Genomic DNA, 27421 nt, shown 5'->3' with positions numbered 1-27421 from the left:
AGGCTTGTCACCCCACCAGGGGCTAAATGGACTAGGGAAGATGGTGTATATCCTCATACATGTAGGAAGGGAAAAAAACGCATATAGTGAAGTAAATTTAAAACTTTGGAAAAAATTATTAGAATGCACTTACAAACTGGAATAAAATATGAAGCGTATCTCCACCCAATGTGGAATGTGGCAGCAGCTAGGTAACTGGAGCAGGACACCAAGCAGCAGCATAAAACAAATAAAAATACAATAAAATAGAATAAAATACAATAAGAGTTGGATCTAATTTTGGACTCATTGTTTTTTATCTTATTTTATTGTATTTTTATTTGTTTTATGCTGCTGCTTGGTGTCCTGCTCCAGTTACCTAGCTGCTGCCACATTCCACATTGGGTGGAGATACGCATCATATTTTATTCCAGTTTGTAAGTGCATTCTAATGCATTTTTCCAAAGTTTTAAATTTACTTCTGTTACAAATCGCTATTTGTAACTGGCCCTTTAAATGGAAAATTGCCCTGCTTCCTTGGATTGTGGAGAAGCCTATTTGCCAGCCTCCTTCCTCATGACTATGGCCCCTGGAAGATTGTGCCCCTGAAAACTTATTAACTTTTATTGGGTGTGTATGGCCCTTTAAGAACCGTCTGGGGACATATTGTGACTTTGCTGAACAATGTCCCTTTAAGACTATGTCCCCAGACCTGTAAAATAACTTGCCCCTGGCTTTCCCCCACTTGGTTCAGTAAATAGGGCTTACTGAACCAAGTACCACACAGGCGGACCACCCAGAAGTTAAAGTATGCAGGCAATTTACCTCCAAGGCTGTGAGGTTACTGCAGGTTAATTGCACGTGGCGGCGGCCATCTTTGTTCATTCGGATGCGGTCAGCGGTGTATGCTAAAGATTCTGTGGAACTGAAATCGGCTACACATTTTGCCGAACACCGCTGACCCTTACCTTCTCCTACACTTCGTTTTTCAGCTCCAGAGACTCGAAATGGGACTTAGTAGTTTTTCGGCATGAAATTGACCGACCGCACAGCCCAAATCTATGGAACTGTTTTGGGCAGGAAATTGTGCTTGCGGTCGGTCATAAAGGGACCTCCAGCTAACTTTTGATCCGCTGGAGGGATTTGGCTGATTTTTGGAAGTGTTTATGTTTGAAGTGTGCTGAGTTCAAATATGTAATTTACGGAGATTGAATGTATAGTTTTAAAGTTACAGTGTATGTGTGAAAACTGTATTTTTACTGTATGCTATAATTATGTTATATGTTTATCTGAGGGGAGGAGACGTGGGGGTGGTACCATGTATGTGATTGGTTAATTTCATCCTCCCCCTGGGAGTGTCCTGTATGTACCTTTTTGTAATAAAAAGCAGGCTGGGTGTCCCAGTCCTCAGTTCTTCTTGACCCTTCAAAACGTAGCCTTGTCTCGTTATTGGAGGGAATTGCTGTATCACACTGGGGATTGCTATGCTCTGCATATTCCCCTGAGCTTAATCACTTAGCTCTTTTAAGAGCTTGTTCCGGATACGCTCTCCTGGAGGAGAGATCTTCCCCACACGGTCCTGGAGGACAGAAGCCGATCCAGGGTGGAAGGAAGACGGCGCGGCTCCAGTTAAGCTACGGCGGTTGTAGAGTCTGCGGTGGTTGTGGTGTCGTCTGCAGTGCTTGGAGTCCTCTGTAAGCGCTAGGAGCATCCATCAACGGAGGGTACTCGGTCGGAGTACACGGAGCTCCGTTACAACTTCACTATATGCAGTTTTTTTCCTTCCTACATGTATGAGGATATACACCATCTGGAATCTTTCCTGGTCCATTTAACCCCTGGGGGGGGTGACAAGCCTGAATCATCACATGTTTGTGAGTCTTCTACCTATAACACATATTTATTGTGTCTTTACTGTATTGCACTATTTCATGTTTATTATTATTATAGATCTCCATTTTGACCTACTTATCCAGGTCGACATTTCCAGGTGGTCTTTTATATTTTATACGTATACTAGGTGTTTTTTCCTATCTTTGTTGTGTTTATTGCCTGTAAGGAGTTTGTGAGGTACACCTGGGAACACTTAGTTTTTACGTAGTGTATTTTTTTCACTCTAGTGTATATATTTGTTTTGTTTTCAAAAACAATAACTTGCTTTCAGTCAGCACACACTCAGGTCTCAAAAAAAGGTTTAGCTTACCCCTTCCATGAGGGATACAACAACTTTAGATAATACGATTAGTCTTCATTGCCAGCATTTCAGATCAGGACTTTAGTCATTAAAGTAAGAATTCATTGTATGTAAAATTTAAGGTCAATATATATACACCCAAAAAGAAAGTTTGATGAAGTAATGTCTGATGCTATTTAGGTAATATCCCCTTTTGCTAAGGGTACCTGCAGAAATGCAGGGTTAAGTCTAAAACATTATGTCAAGCTGGGAACAACTTGTGGAAACATTATTTCTCTAGTTACTTTGCCCAAGGGCACTTTTCTCAATGTGTAATATACATATATACTCATACTGCACTTGACAAGCTGAAAGGGGATTAAAAACCATTAACTTGCGCTCTACAAGGTAACATTCATTATTAATTATAAACCAAAAGGCAGATTTCTATACATGTGGCTGTATAAGGTACCAATTCATTCATAAATGCATAAGAATTCAAATGTGTTTGTGAAAACACTTGCTAATAACTGCGCATGTGTTCTGTTTACTCTTTGTACAACATTGCTAGACATGTTGTAATCTTATATATATATTTATTTATAGGTGAACATTATTGTACTAGCTATTATTTATTGCATATATAAAAAAAATTAAACTAGCAAAAGTCATTTTGGCTTAAATTACTATACTGTGCATTGAAACATTTACCTTTTCTAAGCTTGGAGAGGGGTTAAACCTTTTTGCACAAACAAGAAAAGCATCAGGCTGTGGTTTGCCATTTTTCACTTCTGGGTCATCTCCTAACACAATATGATGGAATAATTTGAAGAAGTCTTTGTGCCTACTTGTTTTCATTTCAAATGTCACTCTGGATGAGCTGGTGGCAACAGCCACTGGGATGTTGTGCTTATTCAGATGGTAGATTAACTTTTCAACCCCTGTGACAAAAAAAAATGAGATAAAGAAATGAGAAATACACACGATTACATGATAAAGCATGCCCGTAATATAAGTGCTAATAAAAAGAGATTGCAGAACTTCTATGTTATAATATTTACAAATTGCATTTATAACATTCATTAATATTATTGAAATAGAAGCCACTAAATATTGTATGCTTTACTCAAAATTGCATTAACTATGATACGTACAAGTTGTTTTTTTTATTTATTTTTTATTTATTTATTTTAATTCCAATAGTGAAATGTGGCTAAATTCTGTATTTATGCAAACATGCAATGTATTAGTTTTTGACTCTTTGTGCTGTGCTGTTTTGAGTAAAAAAAAACGAAAAAAAAAATACAATATTATTCTAGACCAGTGATGGCGAACCTGTGGCACGCCGGGCCCTTTCTGTGGGCACGCGGCCATAGGTTCGCCAATAATGCAGAGTAGGCGCCTGCCTGCCCGAAACGGCAGGCGCCTACTCTGCTTCCGGGTCGGGAGGCAGGGGAGGGATCTTTGCAGCAGCTCCCCTGTCCTCCTGCGAGCAAGCTGTGTGGAGCGTTGCCGCACGTTACCATGGCAACGCTCCACACAGCATCGCGCGGGAGGACAGGGGAGCTGCTGCAAAGATCCCTCTCCTACCTCCCGACCCGGAAGACTGCTTGCCACCACCGGACCACCAGGGATGGCTGTGTCCCCCCCTTCCTTCATTAGAGGTAAGAAGGAGGAAGGAGGAAGGAGGAAGGAGGAAGGGGGGGACTAATTTAATATACTTTTTTTTATTTTATTTTTTTATTACTTAAATACCCCCCCATACAGCACCCCTACCCCCCCATACAGCACCCCTACCCCCCCACACAGTACCCCTACCCCCCCACACAGCACCCCTACCCCCCCACACACAGTACCCCTACCCCCCCCCCCACACAGTACCCCTACCCCCCCCACACACAGTACCCCTATGCCCCCACACACAGTACCCCTACCCCCCCACACACAGCACCCCTACCCCCCATACAGCACCCATACACCCCCCACACAGCACCCCTACCCCCCATACAGCACCCCTACCCCCCCACACACAGCACCCATACCCCCCACACACAGCACCCATACCCCCCACAGAGTACCCCTACCCCCCCACACACAGTACCCCTACCCCCCTACACACAGTACCCCTACCCCCCATACAGCACCCCTACCCCCCCACACAGCACCCCTACCCCCCCACACAGCACCCCTACCCCCCACACACAGCACCCCTACCCCCCCACAGAGTACCCATACCCCCCACACACAGTACCCCTACCCCCCCACACACAGCACCCCTACCCCCCCCACACACAGCACCCCTACCCCCATACAGCACCCCTACCCCCACACACACAGCACCCCTACCCCCACACACACAGTACCCCTACCCCCACACACACAGTACCCCTACCCCCCAGCAGTACCCCTACCCCCCAGCAGTGCCCCTACCCCCCACACACAGTACCCCTACCCCCCACACAGTACCCCTAACCCCCCACACAGTACCCCTACCCCCCACACAGCACCCCTACCCCCCACACAGCACCCCTACCACCCCACACAGCACCCCTACCACACCACACAGCACCCCTACCCCCCACACAGCACCCCTACCCCCCACACAGCACCCCTACCCCCCATACAGCACCCCTACCCCCCATACAGCACCCCTACCCCCCCCACACACAGCACCCCAAACCCCCCACAGAGTACCCCTACCCCCCCACACACACACAGTACCCCTACCCCCCCACACACAGTACCCCTACCCCCACACACACACCGTACCCCTACCCCCCACACAGTACCCCTACCCCCCCACACAGTACCCCTACCCCCCACACAGTTAGTTCAGCAGTCTTGTGTGTGTATATTCAGCAGACTGTGTGTATGTATTCAGCAGTCTCTGTGTGTATGTATTGCATTTGTTGGAGATACTAATAAATATAAGCTTAATTTGATCTATTTATATCATTATTTAAAATTTGTATTATTGAACTCTCTGCTGTTGTGTTCTTTTAAAACAAAAGTTTTAATTAGTTCGGACAACAGTACGAGTTGTTTTTTCTAAACTTAAACCTCAGTATTGAGGTTTAATTGCCGTGTTGGCACTTTAAGGAAAAAAAAAGTTGGCATGTATTGCGGTTTGGGCACTCGGGCTCAAAAAGGTTCGCCATCACTGTTCTAGACAAATGCAATTTTATTAATGACACGGAGGCTCCTATTATGCTCTTTCTTACTTTATTCCTCAGCAGCAGAGAAAATATAACTGAAAGAGAAAAAATTGAAAATATGAACAATATATAACAGATACAACCAGATCTGCCTAGTAACAGGGCAGCCAATCGGCTTATAGGAACAGTCCATAAATGTCTTGCTATATACTTCCACTTCCTCTTTCTTTGCTGCTGTCCTCAGACCAGCTAAGTATATTTTTTCTCTCCTGTATATTTGTGCTTAGTACTGTTACCAGGATTGTTTTTACCTGCTGTAGCATTTTGTTTGATTAATTGCTTGATTTATGGTTTCTGTTTCATGTGTTTCTGTGTATTTTATTGACTTTTGTACTTGTATTTGTGTATTTTTACATCCCCTGCGCTCTGCCCGGTTTCCCTGCCTGTTCTGCATTGTTCTTACTACAGGCAAGGGTCCCGGGCTAGCAGTTTTTCTCTTGGAGCTTTTCTGCTCCCTGGTTCCCCCTCCCTGTCCACAAGCGGCCGCGTTATCAGCCAGCCCGATCGGTCTCCTCGCACCCACTGGTGCGAGGGAGTTCCCGGTCATGTGTGGTGCACGCGCTCCCCGGCCATTGACGGGGGAGGAGCTCTGAGGCACCCGCGGCGTGCCCTGCATGCGGCGGCCATCTTTTGCCTCGGCACGCACATGGCTGGTGTTACTCGGCGGGTCGGCTCCCTGTACCTCTCCCCTATCGTTTTTTTACTCACTGTAAAGGTATTTTCCTCAGTGGTTTACTCAACCCCTCTCTGTTTAGGTTATTTGTTTTCCCCATTTAGTGTGTCATTCTGCTGTTAGGGTCCACTTGCTAACCTGTACTTGCCCTGTTAATATATATATTTAAAGGTACAGTTCTACTTACCTTGGATTGGTGTTCCTCTGCTCTGCAAACTATGCAAGCTAGAGGTGAAGGGTCTGATAGCCCCAATTATCCCAGTATGGACCCATTACAGGCCCCTATAACTGGGAGATGGGCTTCACTCCCTCTCAAGAGTTCCAGGCCTTATTGATTCCACCATGCAGAGGGCGCTGGCCTCGGCCATGGGAACTGTGTATTCGTCCCTGTCTCATACCATTCAGCAGGCGTTGACACAGCCCCTGGCCCCTTCTCTTTTGCCCACTCCCCAGCCTGTGCTACAGCCTCAGGCGAGTCGCAAGGCTCAGGCAAAGACTAAACACGTCTCTCCCGATGTGATGCAGGTGTTACCTGCCCTGACTGACGTGCCTATGGCCGTCCAAGATGGCAAGTTACCGCGTAAGAGAGCCGCTGGCCGGGCACCTCTGATGAAGGCTTTGTGCCGAAACGCGTAAGGTGGACCCTGAGGACATTTTTGGGACTTTTTCCATATTTATGGGACTTTCCTTATTTCTACAATTTGTTTTATCAATTTTGTTTTAACTAGTTTATATTAAAGTTTGTGTGCAATTTTCAACCTGCGTTCCTGTTTTTTGCACCAATCCTGGGAAGATACCCATCAAGAAATTTCCTACAAACGTGGCCGCAGGGGGCGTCATTTTGCGTTTCCGCCATTCAACCTGATCTCTCGGACACTGGCGTACTCGTCCAGACAGGATTGTTCGTTGGTGGTGATAGTTCCCCTCTGGCAAACTCAGCCGTGGTTTCCCCGACATGGCGATGGATTTCCCACGGATGATCGAAATGCAACCGGATGTGCTTCTGGATCCGGATGGGAACTCGCACGAATTGCGGATCAGAACATGCTCCAGCTCACGGCTTGGTTGATCTCAGGGGACCCTGGTGTGTCGCGAACGTTCCGCAAGCTACTGCACGACTCTTGGAGAATGCTTGGGCACCAGGTACCACAACAGCTTACAAATCTGCGTGGTGCGTGTGGTCTGGCTGGTGCGTGGGAAGACTGTTGGATCCACTTTCTGCCCCTCTGAAAGAGGTGCTCAGTTTCTTGACAACGCTTTTTGAATCTGGTTTGGCATACCGCACCATTAATGTCTATAGATCGGCCATCTCAGCCGGACATCTGGGGATTGACGGATCTCCGATTGGACAACATTCATTTGTGTGTCGCTTGTTGAAGGGTATCCATTTCTCTAGACCTCCGAGATCCAGGTATTCATCGTTTTGGGATGTTAACGTTGTTCTTGGTTTCTTGGAGTCGTGGCCCCGTAATGAGGAGTTAAAACTAAAACAGTTGTCATGGAAACTAGTTATGCTCCTATGTCTCCTTTCATGCAAGAGAGTCTCGGACATCAGAGCTTTGGACTGGAACGCGATCTCGTTCACCCCCGAGGGTGTCGTTTAACATCTCGAGGAGAACTAAGACGGCTTCTAAGTCGGTGGATTACCCTAGGTGTTCAGTTAGACCTGCCCTGTGTCCTGTGGCTTGTCTCCGAGTTTACTTGGATCGCACTCTCCAGTTGAGGTCATCGGAATTAGCTCAACTGTTTATTTCCTTTAGGTCACCGTTTCTCCCGGTCTCCTCGACTACGCTGGCTCGTTGGGTTAAGAGTCTCCTTTCCACTGCAGGGATTGATACTTCAATCTTTTCAGCTCATTCGGTTAGAGGTGCCATGGCATCGAAGGCTTCTACGATGGGATGTCGTTTGGATGATATCTTGAAGGCGGCGGATTGGTCTAAGGAATCTACGTTCCGCGATTTTTATTTCCGCCCGATTGAACATGTTTCCTCGTTAGTTGTGGCTCAGCTTTAAACTAGCATAATAGGAGCCTCAGTGTCATTAATAAAATTCCCAGATTTTACTAATAACATGACATAAAGTCATGATTTTATTAATGACACGGAGGCGAGTATTATTCCCGCCCACCCACCCGTGGGTCTGGGTCAGATTTACGATATTGGTTCAATCGGGGGGGTCTTCTTCTTCTCTCACGGTAAGTACCCATGAGTTACTTGTTATTAGGTATGCGGTGCAGTCTTTGTATTGTGATATATAGGATATACTGACAGTGGTGTATTTTGTATACAGGGCGCATGATTCTGATATGTTGCACTCAGATCCTAAGTTTGAATTTTACCACCTATTTCTCTATTTTTACAGCTTAATTTCGATGTGATGACGTCTACCATGTTGGCGATTGTTAATTCCTGAAGTGGATGTTTCGGTTGTTGGGTCTTCGGTTCAGAAGGCAAAGAAGAGGAAGTGGAAGTACATAGCAAGACATTTATGGACTGTTCCTATAAGCTGATTGGCTGCCCTGTTACTAGGCAGATCTGGTTGTATCTGTTATATATTGTTCATATTTTAAATTTTTTCTCTTTCAGTTATATTTTCTTTTTGCTGCTGAGCAATAAAGTAAGAAAGAGATAGCATAATACTCGCCTCCGGGTCATAAAATCATGACTTTACGTCATGTTATTAGTAAAATCTGGGAATTTTATTTGAAATTTCCTCTGTATCAATTTAAAACCATATATGTTTTATTTTTGTGTCCAAAGAAACAGTAATGTTTCAATTAAAAATTGAAAGACAATAAACTGTCTGAAATATACATGAAATTAGTGTATTTGTGAAGATTTACAGCTCATTCAAGTAAAGTTTTCAATGTCCTTTGTTTCTGTTAGACATGTGACAAAAAAATGTGTTCAGCTGGTTCATCGAAATCAAAATCCTTTTAATCCACACCCGATTTAATCAATTAGTCTGGGATTTACCTGCGGAGTTTTATTCATTGAATAAGAATCCACACTCAAATCCCAAACTAATTTATTAGTTCAGGTCTGGATTGAAAAGATATTCATGCTTACCAGCCGAACGAGCAAGACGCACATGGCGGGAGCTCCCACATCTGAGGCTCTGATTCGGGGCATTGCGCCCGACCACCGCAACGTGCCCGCAGCGGACAACCACCCTCACATCCAGGAGGTGATGCGGAGTCCGGAGATACCCGGTTCGGGACTCCCCGCCGCAGAAATGCCCGCTTTACAGCCCACGGCCTGCACGGGTGGGAGCCACGGAGAGACGGGCGCTCTCCCGGTTCTCAGGCTGAAGAGGGGATGCTCACGCACCGCTTCCCCCCCCCCTGGACCGGCGGGGGATATCCTGGTCCGCACCAGCACGAGATACACCAAACGGAGACATCGAAGCAGATGCACACCCAAGCAGCATGGAAGCAATAGGGCCCAAGATGGCGGACAAGCCACGCATCACTACACATGGCCTGCTGCAACCACAACGCAGCACAGACAGATACACAGTGGAGAAGATAAAGGAGACAAAACTTGGAACAAGGAACACCCTTGCCACCCCACCCAGACACCCCCAGGAGTTCTTTGACCAAATCTGCTCCAGCTTATGGTCACAACTCCGCTACAAGGTCCGGGCCTTCAAACAGGCAGTCCGAGCGGTGGCAGCATGGGTCCGACCAGCTACCCGGCGGCACCTATGTGAGTATCCACAACGAGCCCCCAGGGCAGCCTCTGGAAGGGGACGGAGACAGAAGGCGAAACAGCAAGTAGCGATGGCTCACCTCTCAGACGCCAATACTCGCCTTTTCAAGCGTCCACAACCGGACGAGCGACTGCCCAACCCCAGCAATGCCCCGAAGCAAGCAGACAAGCTAGGGGGCCAGCTCAAGAGACAACCCCAGCACAAGAGGTGACCCCCACGTGGCAAGCCTCGGACCGCTCTCAAACCCACGCCATCAGCCTGCCGACCACGGGCATAGGGTGAAAGGGGACATTTGGGGACATTTGCAACAAGATGGCATACTACATGACACTGTGCAAAACCAATCGGCTACCTCGCTCTCTAAGCTTTAGGGCAGCCTAGTCAAACGGCATATCAATCCTGTCATTAATACTGTTCTTAGTACTACCCAATGCCATACTTCTGTTATGGCTTCAGATTGTTGCACGATAGTTTCACCACTGTATCGAAACCTATATAACCCAGTAATGCCTGCCTATTCGCTTACCTACCTAATCATTTAAATTGATTTTATTTTGTTTTCCCATGCCAGCCCTGGCTTGTAATGCTCAGCCTCAATGTAATTATATAAAGGTAGGATGTACATAGCTACTTGGTTAAAGTGACTTACCCCAACCAGTAATATGACCTCAAGCTAAATTGTTCTAGGCAGCATGTATAGCCTGACTGTTATTTTTATCTTGATACGCCTGTCTATGCTTGCTCTTGAATCTCTATACTCTAGCAAAGCACAGCAAATACGATGTTCTACTATTGCCTGCTCGCAAAGTTAACCAATTGTGTTACTCGTTATTAGTTTGATATCCAGCACGGCTTAACTTGCATAACTTCTTGGTACTGTCTCATATACTGTATACCATGACTGCTTTGACCAGTTGTAACCGCATATAAAGTTTGCCCTCCACTTCAGCATAGTCAGGCGTATCCCTATCACTATATAGATACTGAAGCGACGTCACTCGACATCACTATTAACTTTAAGCTAATGTTACTACTCGACACTGTGACTGAACAAGATGTTTTCGTTAACCGACATAAAAATAAAAATTAGGCATTGTTATCCAGGAAATGTAACTAACGATGTATAAACCCTAACTTGTATGCCACTTTTGCATTTCCCTCTCTTCGTTCTGTACCCCATTGCACATGCCTTAATAAAACAAAGATTGACAAAAAAAAAAAAAAGATTAATTTGGATAAACCAATCAAAATTCATTTTTGCAGAAGTTTAGTTTTTGTAAATTCAATTCTGCCTTGTTGCAACTACTTGGTTCTTAGTTTACTTATTGTACATTTTGTATTGTTTTTGCTGCAATGCATTGACATAGACTCTCCCCAAATTAAAAGGGCAATCCTGGGTTCACTGTACTTATCAACTACACCACACTGATGAGGCCCAAAGAGGGCTGAAACAATTGTATGGGGTTGCTGTATTTCTGATGCAGAGGCAACTTGCAGGCATTTTGGATCTGGACTGCTCCTGTGGGCAGGATCTTTCTGATATGCAAGCGGTATAGGTTCTCTTTGTAATGGCACAAGTGAGCAAAACATTTTTTTGAGACCTGAGTGCAGACTAACCAAAGGACAGCTTTTGACCATTCTCAGAGCTCCTATATTCTCTATTTTTGTTGCAATGCATTGATCTAGGCAAGTCCTATGTTAAAGGGTAATCTAGACGTAGATCCTATGCTCACTGTGCCTACAAGGGGATCAGCTACATCACTCTGACGAGACCCATCAAAGGCTGAAAATGAACGTCCAGGGTTGCTGTATCTCTCGTGCAGAAGGAATGTGCTGGCATATTGGTTCTGGACTGCTCTTACGGGTGGAATCAACCTGACATGCAAATTGTATAGGTTCTCTTTGCACCCCTGATAAAGGCAACCCGTAGATGCCAAAACGTTGGGGGGATTGGTGGCTCGTATTTCTGTCTTGAGGCTTGTGAGATTTCGGTAAATTACTGTATGGATTATGGTTTGCTTTATTTTGTTACATTGTTTTTTATATATTGATTGTTTAAGTTGTTCTAATTAAAGATTTAGACTACTTATTGTGGCTGTTATAGTGTGCATTCTGTATCTTGTACATATTATTAACACCTTGATTGGATCCCAATCAGGATCTATTTGATATTACAAAAGAGATGTTAATCCACTAAACTAAACATTTATTTGAAAATTAGTACAGCATATAAATCAACTACAACACATGCGAACTAAGTAATAACAAACTGCCTTAACTTTAGTGCTTTATTATCTATAACAACTGGATAATTATAGCAGCAAACATTAATTAGGACAAAATAAAGAGGATTGCACTAAAAGCAGCTACACATTAAAAAAAATAGAGTACATGTGTCACTCCACACAAACTGCATAAATTCACTTGCAGATTGAGGATAGTCAGATACAAGTGCTTTGATACAAAGGGAATTATTAAACTTTATAACAAAGCAATGTCACCACAATACCATGTTTCTGACACATTTGCTAGGGTGCCAGTGTCTGAACGTAGTGAAGCCACACCATTCTATTCCTATAAAAACTAGTTGGCAATATATAATTTAATTCTAAGTGTATTTTGATATAAATGTATTAATATCAAAATACAGTTAGAATAATATTATATATATTCTATAATTATTTTACTTTTTTATAAGATATATATACACTCACAAACAATATATATAGCAAAAAATAAACAATCAAAATGCACTCACAGGTCTTCGTGTTGTAGAAAAAACTGGTGCTTTATTAATTCATATGTAGTGTACAAAAATCAATCGACGTTTCGACCCTGCCGGGTCTTTTTCAAGATCATAAGATACATCACATTAAAGTGTTTATATATTGAATACAAATCTAAGTGAGTGTGCACTTACCCAATGGTGAAGTGAAGAGGAGTGTGTCTGCCCGTTAGAACCCGGAAGTGATTGGAAGCCGCACAGAACGTCACGTTGTCGGGACGTCGGACGGAGAAAAAATGGTTGCCGAGGCAACAGTACAGAATAAAGAAAATCGCATACCGAGCGCAAGTGAATCATTGTGGAGAAAGGAATAGGTAGTATAAACTACCACAAGAGAGTAAATAGCCCAGATGCCAGGAAAAAGATCTAATAAACATGCAGCCAGTGCTGTGCAATGTGAAGTCCCAATAACACACAAGTGTAAAAGTGAAAGCAAACAGAAAAAACAAACTGTGAATACAATCACAATCCTGACATCATAAGTTAAAATCAAAGCAGAGAACAAAACATATTCATAGAATGCTATATACATATTTTTTTCAGGAAAACTTTGTCTTATATATAATATACACTAGAGCATACTGTATAGTGTATTAATAGTATGATAATCTAATGCTAGAAAATATGTCATAATCTCCAAGCTTCACACGGTCTGGCTCTATTAGATATACACCTGGAGTTAATATGCTAACTAGAGGGCTGGAAGGATAAATGGGACAACCTATTTGAGATAGAACCAACTGCACAGTGTGTTATCAGGAATGACATATCAGAGAAAAAAAATCAATAACCAAACAGGAATAAATAAATAAATAAGTGAATAAACATCGCTGGTAGATAAATCTAGCGTACTATCATCAAATATTAACAAACAATGGACTATCTATGACAGGTCCAAACTAGGATCCGTCATGCGGAATTATACCATAGTGACTATAGCGTGTGATTACTGCATACAAATGAAAAGCTTATAATAAATCAAAAACATGAGAAGAGAAGAATCTAGTGCTAATGAAAGCTAAAATTCTATCATCAAATGTAAACAAACAGATCACTATATATGGCTGATCTAAAATAGGGTCTATCTTACAAGATTGTGACTGTAGCATATGATTGCTGCATACAGGTCAAACGCCAGAGGTAAATTGAGAACAATAACTGTCCATAGACAACACCACTAATTATCTTTGGCCATATTGAAGTGCCTTAAAACTAATGAAGTAATACTAGTAGCATATGATTGCTACCTACATCTAAAAGAACGACAAAAGTGGAAAAAATAAGTAATGAAATGATCACTATGGCGTATGATTGCTACACTAGATTCTTTTTCTCATGTTTTTGATTTATTATAAGCTTTTCATTTGTATGCAGTAATCACATGCTATAGTCACTATGTTATAATTCCGCATGACGGATCCTAGTTTGGACCTGTCATAGATAGTCCATTGTTTGTTAATATTTGATGATAGTACGCTAGATTTATCTACCAGCGATGCTTATTCACTTATTTATTTATTTATTCCTGTTTGGTTATTGATTTTTTTCTCTGATATGTCATTCCTGATAACACACTGTGCAGTTGGTTCTATCTCAAATAAGTTGTCCCATTTATCCTTCCAGCCCTCTAGTTAGCATATTAACTCCAGGTGTATATCTAATAGAGCCAGACCGTGTGAAGCTTGGAGATTATGACATATTTTCTAGCATTAGATTATCATACTATTAATACACTATACAGTATGCTCTAGTGTATATTATATATAAGACAAAGTTTTCCTGAAAAAAATATGTATATAGCATTCTATGAATATGTTTTGTTCTCTGCTTTGAGTTTAACTTATGATGTCAGGATTGTGATTGTATTCTTTATGCGATTTTCTTTATTCTGTACTGTTGCCTCGGCAACCATTTTTTCTCCGTCCGACGTCCCAATCACGTGACGTTCTGTGCGGCTTCCAATCACTTCCGGGTTCTAACGGGCAGACACACTCCTCTTCACTTCACCATTGGGTAAGTGCACACTCACTTAGATTTGTATTCAATATATAAACACTTTAATGTGATGTATCTTATGATCTTGAAAAAGACCCGGCAGGGTCGAAACGTCGATTGATTTTTGTACACTACATATGAATTAATAAACCACCAGTTTTTTCTACAACACGAAGACCTGTGAGTGCATTTTGATTGTTTATTTTTTGCTTATATATTTGACGCCAGCAATTTGCACCCAGGCATGTGAGATACAGAGATAATTTTTTTATTTTGTTTTGGAGGAGAGTGCCAAGCTTTCACGTGTGTATATATATATATATATATATATATACACACACGTGTGTAATATTACTCTAAGTGTTTTATATTCATATATGTATATATTAATAAAGAATACACTTAGTATGACGTTTTATATATATATATATATATATATTTCATCTATGTACACACACACACACATATATATATATATATATATATATATATATATATATACACATATACACATATATATATTTATTACATTTTTTTATTTTTTTTTAAAACACATGCAGGGAGACTGCCTGTCAGTTCCTGGTAGACCACCTGCAGGCAGCACTATGGACTCCTATTGCGACCATGTATCCCACAGGTCCTAATTTGCCGAGTGGGGACTGTCTGGGCTGTCAGAGTGTCCCCTCAGATGGAGAGGAACACCTCAGGTAAGGAAGAAGGAATACCGCAGACGTACTAGGTACATCTGAGATACTTAAGGACCAGTTTTGTCGGCCATACCTAGTACGTCCACAGTCGGGAAGGGGTTAAATAAGTATAATTATAGGTGGGGGGTACAGAATATAAGAAGAGGGTAAGAGAACAAGCCATACTGTACAGTTACATCTCATAGATCAAAGAGCATCGAGACAGATATACAACGACTTTAGGCAACATACCACTATCGTATTAGGGTCAGGCATTTGAAATATGTAGGAGTATAGCAATATAATGGTTTTCTATCAGGAGGTGGATTATTACAGAATTAATTCTAACAGAGTAAAGCACGCATCCTCTTTAGTCTCACAGCAGTAGTGATTACGACCTAGAGTGGGAGGAAAGCCCCCATGGCAAAACCAGCCACCCACTTGCTCACTGTGGTGAGTAGTAGAGTAATTCACCACTACTGCAGAGCAGGGGATCATAACCACCCAGGAAGTCTCATGGGCAGAGTAACAGGAGTACAAGTAAAATTGTTGCAGAGTATGTTTTTGTTTATGTGCCGATCTGCATGGGTACCACAGCTTCCATGTGTCCGAGGACGACTGGCCCCTTTTAAAAATGTCAGCCACAGCAGGGCTGGGAGGAAGTGATGGTCGGTCACTTCCTCCCAGCTTACTCCATGTGGAAGGGAGGAGAGACAGAGCTGACACTTTGAGGAGGGGAGAGCCAGCTGACTGCCATCAGCTCCAGCCACCCTCATGTACCCAAAAGGTAAGAAACAGAATAGTGGCTTAAAATGAGCTGCAAGTGTTGGTGTGTTTTTGTATGTATATCAGTATGTATGTGCATGTGTCTGTCTGTCTGTCTGTATGTAGAGTGTGGAGGAAGTAGGTGGTTTTGTCAGAGTTGAGCTCAGTAAGCTTACAGTTTGGAGACTGAAGTTTATCAGCCAGATCTGAAGAAGGGTTAACCTTATTTTGTATACAAACCTCGACTATCTGATTATGACAGTCCAGTAAGTCAGATTGTCAGCATAGTTTGATTTGAGAGGAACAGCCTTCGCATCACTGCCTTGTAGGCTGACCATATAAAATTGACAAAGGTCCCTCTGTCAGAGTTTACAACAAAATATTTTTTGAGTTTGTGCTCTCTGGCATTCTTAAAAGTGTTATCAGTAAAAGTGATTCATTGAGGCACCAAGGCACCATGTAAGTCTAAGTATACAGGGCTGTGATCTGACCAAGAGATGTAAACTGCAGTAAACGCCAAAAGTTGGGCCAAAGCAGTACTATCCATAAAGAAAGTGTCTATATGGGTGTAAGTGTTGTGTACTCTAGAATGGAATGTATAATCTAAGTCCATTGGGTGGAGAGTCCTGCATGTATCACAGAGGCCATTTATGTGTAGTAGTTTGGATAGAACCTTACAAGTGGCAGTCATATGCTTTTTCCTTCTCCCTGTGGGGTTAGCTGAGGTGTCTAGACTGGGGGATTTGATAAAGTTAAAATCACCACTTAGGAGTATACCTCCTTGTCTATGTTTCTCTATTTCCTGCAAAAGCAAGTGGAGGAACCTAATGATCATAATTTGAGAAATAAGCAAAGGCCAGGGTGTACTGTACATTGTTAAATAACCCTATGAGGATTACAAATCTACTGTCAGAATCTATGTAATATCTTTGGAGGATGTAGGCAATATCCCTGTGACTAACAATTGAGGCTCCTTTAGTTTTATTATCAGAGAGAGCATTATATTGATGTGGGTAATGTTTGGTGAAGATAGCCGGGATATGGCTTTTAGAGAAATGTGTCTCTTGTATGCATGAAACGTCTCAGAGGAGAAGTCTCCCAGGGGAGTTCAGGCCTTTAACATTAAAAGTTATAATCCTCATAACAGAAAGAAATTAGTGATTTACTAGACAGAGGATGTCCTGAGAGCCTCTCACAGGAGTATCTCGTTAGAGGGTCGTGTGTATAGAAATTCAGTTGCCCAGTGTGTAAGCATTACCTTTAGGGCCCAATGGAGAGTAAATAAGTTACTTGCGAACCCAAGATACAATGCAAGGTGTTAGATGTCTAGTGCAAGGAGAGTGTGGAGATATGTGGTAACCCAGAGAAGGAGAGGGAGAGAAAGAGAACAGAAATAAATAATGTGCAGGGGGGATATACAGAAGGGCTCATAAAAACCTTAGCCAGGCTTCACCGAGAGTGAGTCGGTCGAATGTAGTGGGGGTCGTGGTTAGGTAGCAACAGAATAAGATGGTATATCTTAAGTTTGATAGGAGCGTTAATGAGCAGGTATACCAAAAGGACCATGGTATGTCAGGGGAGAGAAGAAGGTAATCAAGAAATGCTAACTGCATTGTTAATGATTGGGCAGAGTCATGGTCTAGCTGGCATGTTGCAGCATAAGTTTTCTTTTATATCTTAAAGCAAACTAACATCATAGTAGGAATAGTAATCCCAATATCATCTAAATAACGAGCAATAAAACTTTGCAAACATGTGAACAGAACTGTATAGAGGCAGGTGTGTAAAACAGATCATAGAACAGAAAACTACACCTGGGGGTATTACTTGAGAGTTTTTTTCGGACATACAGACTATCAGACATACAGATATACTCACACACACTGACAATGACGTAGGACGCTGAACGCACACATGGATGCAGGTGTGGTGATGTGGAAAAAGGAAGCGTTATTATGCTGTTTGTGAATCCGTGTAACGAGATTTAAGAACATCTGGAAGAGTATCTGGAAGAATACAGAGAGAGTTTGTGCAACCCGTGAGGAAACCTGACAGAGCAGCCCAGTCCAGCAGACCGTCCTGGGCAATTGTCAATACCTTGCTGACACATCGAGCGTGCACCCTTGCGAAGGTATAACTACCAAGGCAGGTCTGAGCGGTGAGTCCTTGTGGTAGGAAGGGCAGTGAATGGTGAAACACTATAGGGTAAAGTCTCTAAAGCAGCAAGCTGTGAGTAGGTCGCAAGGCAGCCGCAAGTGAGATCCTTTGGATATAAAGGTCTGGATTTCAAAGCCACAATACACAGAGGGAGTCATGCAAAGTAGCCGGTTTCCAGAAAGACTATAATTTAAAGCAAGAAAGGTAATGGGAAAGGAACACACAAAGCAACTGTCCAAGTTCAATTATTTTACGATTTTTCTTTCATGAACTTGCCTATAAATTCATATAAGTACATTTAAACATATATATCTTCACATAGTATACCCAGTGGTGTATTTTGGATTTGTGCTGCTCGGGCACCCCCCCCCCCCCCCCAATTTAAATTTTCCCCACCCCTTCCTTTCAAGGCCGCACTTTGACTGACAGACGCTCACTCACTGACAGACGCACACTTTCATATACACTGACAAACAATGACATACACACACTCACTGATTTAACACACTAATAGACAGATGCACACTATTACTCGGACACTCACTGACAGACATACATGCTCTGACGCACTCGATGACAGATACATACACACTCACTGACAGACACACACATTCACTCACAGACACACACACATACATATTCACTCAAAGACACACACACACACTCACTTAGACACACAGACTTACAGACACACACACACTTCCCCCAACACTCACAAATTATTATAATTTTTTTAAATTGTAATTGAAATCCACCCAGCCTCCCTTGGAGAGCTGGAGTGGATTACTTACCTGCGGCCCAGTGGGGCTACTGGGCGGGCAGGCAGGGGGCGGACAGGCTGAGTAGGCGGCAAGGGAGCTCATATTTTCCTGCTCAGCTCCCTTGCTTGCCGCTTAGTGAACCCGGGAGCCGGAGTGATGTCATATTCTGGCTCCCGGCTTCATTAAGCTGAGTAGGAAGAGCTCAGGTGAGCATGCTCCCTTGCTGCCCTCCACCCGCCTCGGGGGGCTCAAAAGTGGCCAGATTTTGAGCCTCCCAGGACATTAGGCAAACAAGGGATCTACCTGGGCTTTGGGGTGGCTTGTTTTATCGCCCCCTGCAAAGTGCTGCCCAAGGCAAATGCCTTGTTTTCCTTGTGATACATACATCACTGAGAATACCAGAAGATACAAGAAGTCTGTACGTCTTGGGACCTTGTGTAGAACATAAAAGAGAAGGACTGGAAGGGTTGAGTTAAATAAACAAAACCACTTGCAGGCCTAGTATCACTAAAGAGACTGCTCTATCATGGATAGATTTAAATACTGTATGTATTGAGAGCAAAAAAAGAAACAACAAATTTTATTATCCCTAATCGGGCAAAAAACAAAACATAATGTGAAGAGTCAAATAGTGAAAATATAACAATAATAAACAAAAAATAATAGTAATAAGTGATTTAAAATATGACTAACCGTTATATCAAGTCAATCCAGACAGTTTTCATACAGATCAAAAATAATTATATAAAATGTTACACATTATGGCAACAAAATAATTTATCTGTATCTAGTACTAAGATTGAGCTTGATATTTAACCCCTTAAGGACACATGATGTGTGTGACACGTCATGATTCCCTTTTATTCCAGAAGTTTGGTCCTTAAGGGGTTAAGGTATAACTCACGGTTTGACTAAAGGGCAAAAGGAGCAAGGGGCATTGTGATGCACAGAGTCATAAAAGACTTGAAATAAATGATGTCACAAATTCCCAAGAGAAATCAATTGCAAGTATACATAAGGAGATAGTGTCTCCATGCAAAGGGATGAGGAGATATTTGGGGAGATAAAAGGCAGCAAAAAACAGGTTGACTATCCAATCAACCGTAAAGCGGACCTAATAAGTGCAGCCATAGTAGGCTTTCCCCTATTTCCCCATCAAAAAGATTGTGTCTCTGTATTGCACGATATGCTTGGCTGTGCAGAGTAAATCGCTCAATGGTAAGAACCTCTATGGATATGCTGTGTGATAATAGTGAACATGCATAGGAGTAGGGGTCTATTGGTGTGCAGCAGAATTGTCAGATGCGTTTGGAGTCCCAGTAAAATTGCCGTAATGTTGGGGCTCCAAGTACACAGCTGCGGCATCCACAGATGAACTCCCTTTGCCAAATTCAGCAGTTATTGTTTGTCAAAAGCAGAAGCAATAATAGATAGTTCAATTGACCAAGTACCTATCAAGCGATTCTAATGGAGATTTAGAGTTAGGATATCCCTATACTAATCCTCAGAAGATGATATATTATTCAATAGTGGTAATAGTAGTCCCTGATGGGCTCTCCTTGAGCAGAAGAGAATGACTAAAAAAACGTGAGTCCTAGATATTGTGAGTTTAGCCCGACGCGCGTTTCGGTGATATCATACGCTTTTGTCAAGAGCTGAATTGTGGATTGTGCTGCACCACTTTTTAACCCTATAACACCACACCCCCTTAAGTCTGTGACGTCAAATGACGCTCTCGGATAGTACAGGGGTGTGTTCTATTGAGGAGAGTGGCAAATGTTGAGTTCGGCAGGGGGAGATAAGTTAACCCCCAAGTTGTCAAAATCATTGGGAGTAGAGAATCCTCCCAGAGCCCAAAGTAGGGATTATATGATAGTTATTTATTAGTTCCAGAAATGACCTGTTGATCATTAAGAGTATATGTTCATAACGAAGTGTGATAATACACAAAAGTGAGAATAATGCATCTCTTGTTTTGATGTATTAATTCAATGGGTAATAAGGTTGGTATGATTATATGAAAAATAATAATGCAAAATATACCTCTCCATCAAGATGAAGCTTGATCTATTGGTGAGATAGTGGTTCCACCTGAGTTGAAATGCCCAGTGTACAGCCAAAGTTGCCAAAAATGTAAATAATATTATGTAATGTAGGTTACTATATTTAGCCAAGAGCTTGTAATTAGTGAGGATGGACTCACATCAAATTTGGTTTAGATAGTAGTATGTGCAGACATGTGGTCCTTGGATTAGTGAAAGATAGAAAGAACTATTAACCTAACCTAACTAAATAGTCATTTTGACATAGTGTATATATTGGAAATGATAACAGAGTTCATCCTAATCCCTACTAGAAAATATTTTAGGGCTAGGTAACTATAAGAACATCCATCCTTATTACAACTTGCAAATCTATACACCCTGTTCCAAATTATTATGCAAATTCTATTTAAGTGTCACAAAGATTAAATATTTTGTTTTTCAGTTTAACTCATGGATGGCATTGTGTCTCAGGGCTCTTTTGATCACTGAAAACAATCTCGGACACCTGTGATAATTAGATTGCCAGGTGAGCCAAATTTAAGGAAAAACTACTGAAGGAGGGTGTTCCACATTATTAAGCAGAGCACCATTTTCATGCAATATGGGGAAGAAAAAGGATCTCTCTGCTGCCAAAAAGAGTGAAATAGTCCAATGCCTTGGACGAGGTATGAAAACATTAGATATTTCACGAAAACTTAAGCGTGATCATCGCACTATTAAGAGATTTGTGGCTGATTCAGAGCACAGACGGGTTCGTGCAGATAAAGACACATTGAGGAAGATTTCTGCCAGATCCATGCATCGGATCAAGAGAGCAGCTGCTAAAATACCATTACATAGCAGCAAACAGATATTTGAAGCCGCTGGTGCCTCTGGAGTCCCACGGACATCAAGGTGTAGAGTCCTCCAGAGTCTTGCAACTGTGCATAAACCTTCTATTCGGCCACCACTAACCAATGCTCACAAGCAGAAACGGCTGCATTGGGCAGAAAAATACATGAAGACTAATTTTCTAACAGTCCTGTTCACTGATGAGTGCCGTGCAACCCTGTATGGTCCAGATGGATGGAGTAGTGATGGTTGGTGGACGGCCACCATGTTCCAACAAGGCTGCGACGTCAGGAAGGCGATGGTGGAGTCATGTTTTGGGCCAGAATCATGGGAAGAAGCTCGTTGGCCCCTTTAGGGTCCCCGAAGGTGTAAAGATGACCTCTGCAAAGTATGTGGAGTTTCTGCCTGACCACTTTCTTCCCTGGTACAGAAGGAAGAACTATGCTTTCCGTAATAAAATCATCTTCATGCATGACAATGCACCATTTCATGCTGAAAAGAATACCTCTGCATCAATGGCTGCTATAGGGATAAAAGGAGAGAAAGTCATGGTGTGGCCTCCATCCACACCTGACCTCAATCCTATTGTGAACCTTTGGAGCATCCTCAATCAAAAGATCTATGAGGGTGGGAGGCAGTTTACATCCAAACAGCAGCTCTAGGAGGCTATTCTGACATCTTGCAAACAAATTAAAGCAGAAACTGTCCAACAACTCACAGGTTCAATGGATGCAAGACTTGTGAAGCTGCTATCAAATAAGGGGTCCTATGTTAAAATGTAACGTGACCTGTTAAAATGTTTAAAAAGTTAAAATGTTGTTATAAGTTTGATTGAAATAGCTTTTGATTTCAGTAAATATGCTGCAAACACAACAAATTACAATTTTCAGTTCTTTACAACCTGTAAAGTGTTTTGAAACTTACTGTGCATAATAATTTGGAACAGTGCATTGTAAGTTTTTTATGTTTTAAAAAAAAATACCGTTATCATTAGGAGGTGTGTTCAATAAAATTTGAATTGTACTCTTAATAGTTGATAACATGAGAATTATGCTGATTGTAATTTACATCAATTAGTTAGGTAAATGAGAAAAATATCATTTGCATAATAATTTGGAACAGGGTGTAGATAACTCATAAGTATATATACAGAAGTGATTCATATTTCATATGTTAAGACCAACTCAGGACCAAAAAGGACCTAATTGTCTTGAACCTTATGTGTCCTCAGACCAATATTAATAAGTCAGATCAAATAAAAGGTGCAAATGCAAACCCTTCATTTAAACCTTTAGGTTGGAGAGTTTTTAGCCAATAGATCCAAAAGTTTTCTCTTTGTCTCAGAAACCTATCATAGTTCCCCTTCTTTTGTCTCGTCGCACCAACTCAAGTCCACAGAAGCGAAGACCTTGTGGATTACCTGAATGATGTGCCTTAAAATGACGGGCGATAGGAGTCTCTGTGGTGAGTTTAGGGGACCTAACGTGTTCTTTAATTCTCTCCCTGAGGGGTCTGAATGTTTTTCCCACATATTGTAGGCTGCACTCACAAGTGAGTAAGTAGACAAGACCTGCAGTATTGCAGTTGAAGAATGACATGATATTAAAAGACTGTTTGCCTTCACTGTCACAGACTTTCATAGAGTCGCGTTTGATGTACCTACAAGCGACACAGCGCCCACATTTGAAGGAACCCATAATTGGGGTGTTCAGCCAGGTATGTGTACTGGAGCGGTGAGGTTGAAAAGGACTCGGGACCAGAATGTCCCGGAGGTTTTTACCTCTACGTGCGGTAATCTCGGCTTTGGAACAGAGTATCCGTTTCAGATGTATGTCTTCCAATAGCAAGGGCCAAAAAAATTTCTAATAGCAAGGACCATAATTTTTGAATACCACTTCTAACTTGCTCTCACCCTATGTCATATGTCACAATCATGCGTGGATGGGGATGGGGGTTAGTGGGTGTTTCAGGTGGATCAGTGGTCAGTAATGTATCTCTGTCCCTTGTATTCTATACATTGTAGAAAACTGTTGCATATTGAAATTTTGGATACATAGGGCTAAAGATAAGTGCAAAATTGGGGTTGACCTAATGATATATTGATTAATAGCCTGTTTATATTTGTCTTTTTCTGTGGGAATTCTTTTGTTAAAATGAAAGATTAGAATATATTGGAGCACTAAAGGGGAGATAGATTTTTTTTTTTTTTTTTAAAAGGGCCAAGAAAGCTTGCAATATGTCTTACAAAATTAAATATCCCCCAAATATTTTGCAACTTCTGAAAGATTTTTATTTCATATTGATCTCACAGGCTTATCCAAATTGGAAATCTGTTTGGCAGTTCCTATTTTAATGGCAACGAATGTATGTTTATCCAGGTACTGGGGGAGTGAAGAAAGCTCTAGCTCTTCCAAAATTGTATCTCAAATTAACTACCAAGGTATAATTTTCCATTATACACTTTATACACTTTAATAATGGAAGTATTGAGAAGTATAATAAAATTTGGTCTAACTGGTTTGAATATTTTAACTTCAGATATCAAAACATGTAGAACATTGAACTATCTAATTATTACTTAATTCTAGTCCTCAATCAAGTTAGATTTTTAAACTGACCCTGGTGATTTATACCGAAGACTGATCTCATAGGTGTATAAGTAATTAAAGAAAGACGTGAAGTTCTCCTCTCATTCCCCCTTTAGGCCTCCCCAGCCGAGCATTCTTTTTTTTTTTATTTTGTGTCATGTGAATTAAATAAGAGCTAAAGTAGAATAATATTACAAATGATCCTGGACTTAAATAATCTCAGAAAAATGAATGTAATATAAACACAATATGAAAATCACCTAAAAGGTTTATTTTTCTACTACTATATAGACACGTAGGTAGCAGATTAAAATATATCAGGTCTGAGTAGCAAACCTGTTAAACAACATAATTGTTAAATATAGATTTTTTTTATATATCGACTAAATGTATATGTGTAATTTATCATGTACATGATGTGGGTATTGTTTGTGTTTTTTCTGTATTTTTGTCTCATCTTGTATTTTTGTCTCATATGTCATGAAATTTTATGTTGTCTATATGGTAAATCCAATAAAAAATAAAAAAACGATTCGGGTTGTTCTTCTGGATCGGTCTTCCTGATCATCAAGCTTGAGGACCATGTCTAACTCCTGCAGCATGTCAGTCAGGCTGTTGTGGGCCATCAGAAATTCAACCATTTTGTGTTCAACATGGGACATTCGTTGGCCTATGTCTTGTATTTCCCTGCGTAGTTCGGTCGCCAGGGACTGTATTTGGGTAGAGATGCTAGCCTGAAGTGAGGCAGAGAACTCCATCATCCCTCTTATCTTGGCAGTGGTGATGGGCTAGTCATCAGCCAGCAAGCATGGGGAGGTGGGGGGAGGATTGGGAGGAGAGAATCCTCTCGAAAACAGGCCTCGGTGTCATCCTATTGCGCAGTAGGGCCTTCCTGGACCTTCAATGCAGTGGCATTTGTTAGGAAGAACAAGGCACAATTTGCTTTGGATTTTTTAGTTTTTTGTCTCTGGGACATCTTGCTGCTCACGGTATGTAGGTGGGTGAAATGTCACTCATTTATTAATACAATTATGCACAGCTTGTTAGTGCTCAAGTCCTTGTAGCTTCACAGATCTATGTCCATGCAGCTCATGTGCCAGGCCATGCCCCCAGAAAAAAAAATATTTTTTTATATAGATTTTCTCCCAATCTAGTTATTTTCTCTTAAAACTGCTAACACAGTGTATAGATGGAATTGTATGCTCTTGTTAAAGAGTTAATATTGTTTTCAGCACTACAGTCATGCAAAGTCATTACCATTCATGAACTGATAGGGAAAAGGACAGATGTACAAGAGTAGAATTTTGTTTTGATTCACAGTGTTCTCTGCTGAATAACATTTTATTTCAAGTGCCTCCAATATTCAACCCATACAGCATTAAAACATAAGCATATTCACACAGCTTAGAAAAGAACACAAACACTATATTTATGGGAGTACAATTATATTGATCTCTTGTTTCTTCTATCTCATTTTATAAAATAAAATAGACGCAGTATGTATATATATCGTTTGGTGAAAGTAGATTAAAAATATGAGAGCTGGTATGACCAGAATACCGAAAAAGAAAACAAATAAAATGTATGGAAAAAAAAAAAAAACATGGTGCAAAGCTTAATGTTTGTTCATCATGTGAAATATACCGTATTTATCGGCGTATAACACGCACCGGCGTATAACACGCACATCATTTTTAGAAAGAAATTCCAGGAAATTTCCCCCCCTCCCATAGTATTCCCCCCCCTCATCCCATAGTATTCCCCCCTCATCCCATAGTGTCCCCCCATTTCCATAGTATTCCCCCCCCTCCCATAGTATTCTCCCCCCTCCCATAGTATTCTCCCCCCTCCCCTCCCATAGTATTCTCCCCCTCCCCTGCCATAGTATTCTCCCCCCTCCCATAGTATTCTCCCCCCCTCCTCTCCCATAGTATTCTCCCCCCCTCCTCTCCCATAGTATTCTCCCCCCCTCCTCTCCCATAGTATTCTCCCCCCCTCCTCTCCCATAGTATTCTCCCCCTCCCCTCCCATAGTATTCTCCCCCCCTCCCCTCCCATAGTATTCTCCCCCCTCCCCTCCCATAGTATTCTCCCCCCCTCCCCTCCCATAGTATTCTCCCCCCTCCCCTCCCATAGTATTCTCCCCCCCTCCCCTCCCATAGTATTCTCCCCCCCTCCCCTCCCATAGTATTCTCCCCCCCTCCCCTCCCATAGTATTCTCCCCCCCTCCCCTCCCATAGTATTCTCCCCCCCTCCCCTCCCATAGTATTCCCCCCCCTCCCCTCCCATAGTATTCTCTCCCCCTCCCCTCCCATAGTATTCTCCCCCCCTCCCCTCCCATAGTATTCTCCCCCCCTCCCCTCCCATAGTATTCTCCCCCTCCCCTCCCATAGTATTCTCCCCCCTCCCATAGTATTTTCCCCCCTCCCCTCCCATAGTATTCTCCCCCTCCCCTCCCATTCTCCCCTCCCCTCCCATTCTCCCCTCCCCTCCCATAGTATTCCCCCTCCCATAGTGTACTTCCCCCCCTCCCCTCCCCTCCCATAGTGTACTTCCCCTCCCATAGTGTACTTCCCCCCCCCTCCCCTCCCATAGTGTACTTCCGCCCCCCTCCCCTCCCATAGTGTACTTCCCCTCCCATAGTGTACTTCCCCCCCCTCCCCTCCCATAGTGTACTTCCGCCCCCCTCCCCTCCCCTCCCATAGTGTACTTCCCCCCCCTCCCCTCCCCTCCCATAGTGTACTTCCCCCCCCCTCCCCTCCCATAGTGTACTTCCCCCCCCCCTCCCCTCCCCTCCCATAGTGTACTTCCCCTCCCATAATTACTTACCTGTCCTGAAGCGTGGGCCGGCTTCACAGGTTGCACCGCGGTACAGGAACTTTAATTTCATGTTCCGGTTTCCGGCGGGACTGAAAGGAAGTTCCTGTACCGCGGTGCAAGCTGTGAAGCTGGCCCACGCTTCACGACAGGTAAGTAATTATGGGATATCGGCGTATAACACGCACCCACGATTTTCCCCCTATTTTCAGGGGAAAAAAGTGCGTGTTATACGCCGATA

At 42.4% G+C, this 27421-nt stretch overlaps 1 protein-coding gene across 1 annotated transcript in view; it reads right to left on the bottom strand.

Moving 5' to 3' along the window:
- The window catches only part of PUDP (pseudouridine 5'-phosphatase), a 310602-nt gene that overhangs the window by 157732 nt on the left and 125449 nt on the right, over positions 1-27421 (bottom strand). Inside the window, exon 3 of the mRNA XM_063444281.1 lies at positions 2864-3093. Coding sequence (XP_063300351.1) covers positions 2864-3093 — 230 coding nt within the window. The remainder of the gene's footprint in view (positions 1-2863; positions 3094-27421) is intronic.

The sequence above is a fragment of the Pelobates fuscus genome, chromosome 1, assembly GCF_036172605.1.
Source record: "Pelobates fuscus isolate aPelFus1 chromosome 1, aPelFus1.pri, whole genome shotgun sequence".
In the NCBI taxonomy this organism is placed as follows: domain Eukaryota; kingdom Metazoa; phylum Chordata; class Amphibia; order Anura; family Pelobatidae; genus Pelobates; species Pelobates fuscus.
Note: the sequence above shows the minus strand (reverse complement) of the source record. Positions and strands in the feature narration are given on the sequence as shown.